The sequence below is a fragment of the Rhincodon typus genome, chromosome 44, assembly GCF_021869965.1.
Source record: "Rhincodon typus isolate 14 chromosome 44, sRhiTyp1.1, whole genome shotgun sequence".
Classification (NCBI taxonomy): Eukaryota; Metazoa; Chordata; class Chondrichthyes; order Orectolobiformes; family Rhincodontidae; genus Rhincodon; species Rhincodon typus.
Window position 1 is genome coordinate 2,010,262 of NC_063375.1, and position 8,118 is coordinate 2,018,379.

The window sequence follows — 8,118 nt, forward strand, 5'->3', positions numbered from 1 at the left end:
CCCCACTTTTGAGCACTTGACCATAGCCTTGAATGTTAGGCCATTTCAAGTGCTCATCCACTATGTGCTGGAGAATGGGTTAGAATACCTATGTGGTTGCTGTTGGCCAGCATGGAAGCGATGGGCCGAAGGGACTTTTTCCCCTGTGCTGTGGACCTCTACGACTACGCCTTTGTGATCCACGTACTTTTTAAAGGTTGTGAGTTTTCAACCTGAGTTTGTCCAGCTCCAATTTGCGGAGAAACTGCTGCATTCCAGGCAGCATCCTGGTGAATCTCCTTGGCAAACCCCCTCCATGGTGATCACCTCCTTAACATAATTGGGTGCAAATTGGTTTTTCACGAATGCATTTGTAGACCTGAGGTCTATTTTTCCTCTTTATTCACTAACGTCGCTGTAGGACCAGCATTTATTGCCCATCCCCAATTGCCCAGAGGGCAGATAGGAGTCAACCACATTGCTGTGGGTCTGGAATCACATGTAGGCCAGACCAGGTAAGGATGGCAGTTTCCTTCCCTAAAGGACATGAGTTGAACCAGATGGGTTTTTCTCGGCAATGGATTCACGGTCATCATTAGATTCCAGAGATAACACAGACCTTTTCTGAAGAAGGGTCCCGATCCGAAACGTCAACTTTCCTGCTCCTCCGATGCGGCCTGGCCTGCTGTGTTCCTCCAGCTCCCTTATAAGAATGTGCAGAAAGAGACTATTTGGCCCATTGAGTCTGCACCAACCCTCCAAAGAGCATTCCACCCAGACCCCTATCCCCGCATTTACCATGGCTAATCCTACATATCCGTGGACACTACCACTACTTTGCCAGGGGTAATTTAGCCTGGCAAATCCACCCAAACTTGCACATCTTTGGACTGTGGGAGAAAACCGGAGCACCCGGAGGAAATCCACGTGGATGGTTTGGGGGAGTGGAATAGAAGAATGTGCAAAGTCCACAGATAGCCGCCCAAGACTGGAATCGAACCCGGGTCCCTGGCGCTGTGATGCAGCAGTGCTAACCACTGAGCCACCGTGCTGCCCAATGCCCCGCTAACCTGCCCTCCTTACACTGCCTGGGCCTCCGTGTGACTCCAGGTTCCTAACCGCTCTCCGAAATGGCCCTGGTGTCAAATTCAGGGCGAAGGCAATTTGGGATGGGCATTGAATGCTGGCCTTGCCCATGATGCCCACATCCCATGTAGGAATGAAGGAAACAGTGTAATACTGCAGGTTAGAAATTTATTGGTTATAAACTTAAGGAGATTCTCACAAAGGTTATCCATGAAAATGTACACTACATATACAAGAGTTTTAGTTTGAAAAAAGGTGTTACAGTGTATTCCTCTATACAATATTAATTACAGTAAGCAGTTCATTTTCTTATCCAGCTTTGAACTATGACTAAAGAACTCAACACAGACCCAGTGGAATAGCCAAGTTTAGATAACTTTTGACCTCATTGCTGGTGGCACATTTTCGGAGTGCGTGGGGTTGGGACCAGGGTGGCACAATGAGCTGGGAGGACAGCTGGGGCATTTAGTCAGGTGACGGAGGCAGGACCTGGCAGTGTTGCGGGTAGGGGGTGTGGGGAGATGGAAGAAACGGTTGGGGGGGGTGCGGGAATGTGAAAGGATGGACTCGGACCACATTCTGTGGGGTTGGAAATGACGGTGATACTTCCAGGCAAGTGCCAAGCAGACAATGCGCCTCGCCTCCTAAACATCTGCCACACTGCGATCTCTGTATCAACAATGCCCACATTGAGAAGGGGGGGGATGGGTGGGGGCGAGGTCATGGAGGGTCATGGAATGTCAGGGGAGGCAGTGTAACATTAGCCCTCGTCCCCTCCCATCCCGAGAAGATGCCAACTCACTTAGCGCCAGGTGCCCAACCCAAACACACTGTAGCAACTAGGGCAGGAGTGTCTCTCTCGCCCGCTGCCTTCCCCTTACTATCCCATCCCTGGGGCATTCCTCACCCACAGACGGCCAGGACACACTATCACACGCGGTTGCCATCCACCACCAATGCCCGCATTGGGGTGAGAGAGGACATCTCCAAGGAGAGCAACCTGTTCTTGGGACTCAGTGCCACACATGGGGAATGTGAAACGGTACAGGGATTTGGGGCTGGGTGGCGCATGCAGGAGACTGTGCCCCCAGTGAGTTGGCGTTAGAAGCGATCAGTGAAAGTGCCCTGGTGATAATCTGTGAGGGAAAATAAACAGCGCTGAGCAAGGGGGTAAAAGGTGTGGGTGTGGGTGATCACCCAGGGCTGGAGAAAGAAATAGGGCTAGAGCAGAAGGGCAGGAGTGGGGTAAGGGCACTCGGGTGGGTTAAAGGGGACAGGAGCAGGGTGGAGGGGGCACAGGTGGGGTGAGGGATGTGGAGTAGGATGAGAGAGCAGGAAAGGGGGGTGTTGAGGCAACTGGAGAGGGTAAAGGATCTGGAGGGGGTGAGGGAACCAGAGTGAGCTAAAGAAGACAGGAGTGGGGTTAAAAAAAGGAGGACAGGGAGTGGGTTAGATGGCACTGGAGAGGGGTCAGGGGTCTGGAGTGTGATAAAGGGAGCAGGAGTGGGGTAAGCGGGCAGGAGTGGGGTAATGGGTGCTTTAGTGGATTAAAGGGGGGGCAGGAATGGAGTAAGGGGAAAGGAGTGGGGTTAAGGGAACAGGAGCTTGGCAGGCTCTGGGAGCAGGTATGGAGTAAGTTGGCATGGTACATTTATAAAGGCTGCATATTTTACACCAAGGTGAAGGCCACAGTAAACAAGACACCCCTCCCTCCCACACAGAGGGTTAATTTCTCTCTCTGTGGCATGAGGATCTCTGTCTGTCAGTCCAATTCCCCTCAAACCCTCCATCACCCCTGCCCCCTGCTCACACAACAGACCAACTGGGAGCCCCATCTCACAGCAACAGCTAAGACCATGCCTGCCCTGTGCCCACAGCTTCCTCGTCCGAACCCTTGCCTCTTCCGCCGTCCAATCAGCAAGGTGGGTCATACCAGCGACCTCGTGTCGTGACCCCAACCTGTTGGGATGTCCTCGTTGATCTCCGGCAGGCCTCCCAGTTTGCTTGAGGGGTCATCAACGAATAGCTGGGTCGCACGGCACCTGAGAAAGGGCAAAGCAAGAGTCAATAGCTGGGTGGGGAAGTGTGGGCGGAGGGGGCAGATAGCTAAGCACAAATAACCCTCCCTCCCCTTCCTTTACCAACACCTATCTCTGCTGTTGTCTATTATTTCCACGGTCTCATCCTCTTAGCCAACATCCACTTTAGCTACTCCCCTCCTTTTTGTATACGAGTAGAAGATTTTACTGTCTGTTTTTATATCACTTGCTAGTTAGTTGTTATATTCCAATTCCCTCATTGTTCCTTTCCAATTAATCATCCTTTGCTGGTTTCCAGACCTTTCCCAATCTGCGCTACCATCTTCAAAACATTGTACAATTTTTTTCGTTTCAACTTAATCCATTACTGAACTTCCTCAGACTGGCAATGGATGGTATAACTTTCTCAGGATCGTTCTTTATTCGTTCATGGGATGAGGGCATTGCTGGCTAAGGCAGCATTTATTGCCCATCCCTAATTGCCCAGAGGGCAGGTAAGAGTCAACCACATTGCTGTAGGTCTGGAGTCACACGTAGGCCAGAACAGGTAAGGATGGCAGAGATAGCAGGAACTGCAGATGCTGGACAATCTGAGATAACAAGGTGTAGACCTGGATGAACACAGCAGGCCAAGCAGCATCAGAGGAGCAGGAAGGCTGACATTTCGGGCCTAGACCTTTCTTCAGAAAATCCTTCCCTAAGTGAACCAGATGGGTTTTTCCCCCAACAATCAACAATGGATTCACCGTCATCATTAGATTGTTAATTCCAGATATTTTATGGAATTAAAATTCCACCCTCTGCCATGGCAGGCTCCGAACCCGGGTCCCCAGAACATTATCTGGGTCTCTGGATTAACAGTCCAGCAGTAATACCGCTAGGCCATTGCCTTGCCTTCACTCTGGTTATCAATAGACTAGCCAGATGCAACAGCTCAGTCACTCTTGCCCGTAATTAAAGTGGCTCCACAATTATGAACGAATTAAATCTCCCCTTCGTCATGGCCAGATGCTGCAAACTCCTTCACCACTCATTTGCCACGTCTCTGGGATCCTCCTGATAAACTTCCGCTGTACCTGCTCCAGAACCGCAATCCGGAGGTGCCAAGCCCTAAATTGTTCACAATATGCCTTTTGAGGCATGTCCAGCGAATGAAGGATTATTTACAGATTAGGAATGCAATGAATTAAGACTGGGATAAGGAAAGTGAATGTTCTGCAGTCAACTGTGTGGACAAAAATAGGTGAGCAGTGACTTGGCAATTGAAATATGATGTGGGAAAATTTGAGGCCACACGTTTTGGCAGGAAGATGAGTGGGAGTGGTGGTGGTAAATGGTATTTAAATGGCAAAAGACAACAAAACAGAGAGATTTGCGAGTCCTCGTGCACAATAAAAGGTGATGCTAAATTTTGCCCCATAGCGTTCAGGGCTGTGCAGGCTAGATGGGTTAGCTGTGGGTAAACGTGGGGTTATGGGGATAGGGATAGATGCTCTTTCGAGGGTGGCCACAGACTCAATGGGCTGAATGGCCTTCGGGTGAACTGTAGGGATTCTATGATTGCCCATGGCCAATCCCTGCTATTTCCCGATTACTTGCTCTAACTTAGTACTAACCTTCAGCGATTCACGCACAAGGACACCAGGATCTGTCTGCATCTCAGAGCTCCGCAACATCTCAGCATTTCGATTTTTTTATTCTTGCTCCCACAATGGATAATTCCACACATTATCCTCCATTTACCCACTCACTGAACCTATCTAAGTCCCTTATGTCCTCTTCAGAACTCTGCATCACTGCTGCACTACTCATAGAGCTATAGAGCCATACAGCACAGAAACAGACCTTTTGGTCCAACCAGTCCATAGAATCATAGAATCCCCTACAGTGTGGAAACAGGCCCTTCAGCCCAACAAGTCCACACCGACCCATCCCCCTATAACCCACCTAATCTACACATCCCTGAACACTACGGGCAATTAGCATGGCCAATCCACCTAGCCTGTACATCTTTGGACCGTGGGAGGAAACAGGAGCACCCAGAGGAAACCCACGCAGACACGGGGAGAATGTGCAAACTCCACACAGGCAGGCGCCCGAGGGTGGAATCAAACCAGGGTCCCTGGTGCTGTGAGGCAGCAGTGCTAACTAATGAGCCACAACCATAATCCCAAACTAAACTAGCCCCACCTGCCTGCTCTTGGCCCATATCCCTCCGAGCATTTCTTATTCATGTACTTATCCACATGTCTTTTAAACATTGTAGCCATATCCACCACTTCCTCTGGAGGTTCATTCCACACGCGAACCATGCTCTGTGTTAAAAAAAATTGCTCCTCCTACGCTCCAGTGAAAAAAGTCCCAGCCTCTCCAGCCCATTTTTATAACCAAAACGCTCCATTCCATGCAAATCTCTTCTGAACCCTCTCCAACCTAATAACATCCTTCTTATAACAGGACAACCAGAACAGGACATGGTACTCCAGAAGAGGCCTCACCAACGTCCTGTACAACCCTACCATAATGTGCTAACTCCTATACTCGGAAGGTCTGAATGACGAAGGCAAGCGTGCCAAACGCCTTCTTCCCCACCCTGTCTACCTGTGACGCAAACTTCAAAGAATTATGTCCCTGAACCCCTAGGTCTCTGTGTTCTACAACACCACCCCAAGGCCCTACTTTTAATTGTATAAGTCCTGCCCTGGTTTGTTTTACCAAAGTGCAACACTTCGCAAATTAAACCAGAAGATGTGCAGGCTAGGTGGATTGGCCATGCTAAATTGCCCCTAGTGTTCAAGGGTGTGTACATTAGATGGGTTATGGGGGGAGTGCTCGGAGGGTCGGTGTGGACTTGTTGGGCCGAAGGGCCTGTTTCCACACTGTAGGGGCTCTATGATAAACTCCATCTGCCACTCCTCGGCCCATTGATGAAGGTTTTGTTTTGTAATCTCAGATGACCTTTCTCACTGTCCACTATACCACCAAACGTGGAGGATACTGGAGGATAGATTGATGAAGCTAGATCTGCACCCCCCCCACCAACCTTCACAGAGAAGAAAGCAAAGAGGAGATTTTATAAATCATGAGTGGGCCTAGATACAGTAGACAGGGAGAAACCTTTCCTGCTCATATAAGGAGAAAGAACGAGAGGGGGTTTAGATTTAAATTGAAGTACAAATGAAGCTAGGGTGATGTGAGGAAGAAGCCTTTTCATACAGAGAGTAGTTAGGGTATGGAATGCACTGGGTGTAGGTTCATTGAGGCATTCCGGAGGGCCATTGGATGGTTATTTGGATAGAGGCAGTATTCGGGAAACTTGGGAAAAGGGCGGGAGGTAATAAAACCAGAGTACGAAGTGGAACCTGTACAAGATCAATGGGCCAAATGGCCTCCCCTTCAACACAACAATTACCCTGATTCAGTACGTGACTGCTACTCAGTCACCTTGCCCCACTCCCTGTAACCCCTAGAGTTCCCAGTCTCTCTATCGACACTGTTGCACCCCTTCACCATCTTAATCCCCTCGATCGGGTCAACTCCCCCAAATATCCAATACGTCCCCAAGAGTGTTGGGACCTACATTTGGAATTTAATCATTTCTGACCCTCCTGACGTTTGGGGACAATGGAAATAAAGGAGCCATTGCAAAAGGATACAGGAAAGAGTGCAGAGAGATAAGAGCGGCACGGTGGCTCAGTGGTTAGCATTGCTGCCTCATGGTGCCAGGGACCTGGGTTCGATTCCACGCTCAGGTGACTTTTGGTCTGTATGTTCTCCCTGTGTCTGTGTGGGTTTCCTCTGAGCACTCCGGTTTCCTCCCACAGTGCAAAGATGTGTGGGTTAGGGTGAATTGGCCGTGATAAATTGTCCCGTTGTGCCCAGGGATGTGCGGGTTAGGGTGGATTGGCCGTGCTGTAGTGCCCAGGGATGTGCGGTTTAGGGTGGGATTGGCCATGCTAAATTGTCCCGTAGTGTCCAGGGATGTGCAGGTTAGGGTGGATTGGCCGTGGGGAATGCTGGGTTACAGGGATAGGAAGTGGGTCTGGGTGGGATGACCTTCGGAGGGTCAGGGTGGACTGAATGACCTACTTCCATACTGCAGTATGATGAGAGGAGATTGCAGGAGGATAACGGAGAGGTTGCGGAGAGATAAAGCCAGAGAGACAGGAGAGAGTGCAGAGGGATTGGCAGCGGACGGAAGAGATGGCAGAGAGCCAGGCCATTCAGCCCAGCAATCATGCTTTCGGCCCTTACCTGTGCCACGCAACCCAGGGCGGTCCCAGACTGGGGTGGCATGCTCCTGCTGGTTCCCGTACACGGCTGCCCGCATATACCAGGCCCGCAGCCCCTCCAGCGCCAGCGCCCTGTGGATGTCCCGGTCGACCGGCTTGCCAGACCCCCTGCGGTGGGCGCTGCCCCCCGCCTTGGAGCCCAGCACTGGCTGGCGCTCGGGATCGTGCCCACAAGCCGGCTGGGGCCCGGGGCGGCCGCTCTGTCTCCCGGAGACGCTGGCCCCCCCCAGCGAGCGGCGGCTGGGGCGGGCGAAGGCAGCGCCGTCGCTCAGTGTCTCCGAACTGCTGCTACGCTGGGAACTGTGGCGGAGAGCCGGCCGCTCGCTGCCTGCGTCACTCGATACCTCGACCCGCGAGGAAGCAGCGTCCGGGAAACGCGGTACTGAGCTCAGATACCTGCAGGGGGGAGCGACAGAGGGAAAAGGTAAAGGGTGCATTATAGATAGGACACAGAGAGAGGGAAAAACAAAACATCACAGAAAGACGTAAAGAGAGAATCTTAGGAGAGAGTGAGATAAGCAGAATTGTAGAAAGGAGAGAGAGGGACAGAGAAAGAGAGATAAGCAGAATTGTAGAAAGGAGAAGGAGATAAGCAAATTGTAGAAAGGAGAGAGAGAGAGATACAAAGAGATAAGCAGAATTGTAGAAAGGAGAGGGACAGAGAGATAAACAGAATTGTAGAAAGGAGAGAGGGACAGAGAAAGAGAGATAAGCAGAATTGT

General features: G+C 50.8%; 1 protein-coding gene across 4 annotated transcripts in view; it reads right to left on the bottom strand.

Moving 5' to 3' along the window:
• Positions 1-1,219: 1,219 nt before the first annotated feature.
• Positions 1,220-8,118, bottom strand: part of LOC109930008 (FERM domain-containing protein 4B-like) — a 24,048-nt gene continuing 17,149 nt past the window's right edge. For all 4 annotated transcript variants that reach the window (XM_048619891.1, XM_048619889.1, XM_048619890.1 and 1 more), the window contains exons 9-10: positions 7,359-7,792; positions 1,220-3,107 (exon numbers count right to left, since the gene is read on the bottom strand). In XM_048619891.1, the coding sequence (XP_048475848.1) occupies positions 2,980-3,107; positions 7,359-7,792 (562 nt within the window). In that variant the 3' untranslated portion in view covers positions 1,220-2,979. The remainder of the gene's footprint in view (positions 3,108-7,358; positions 7,793-8,118) is intronic.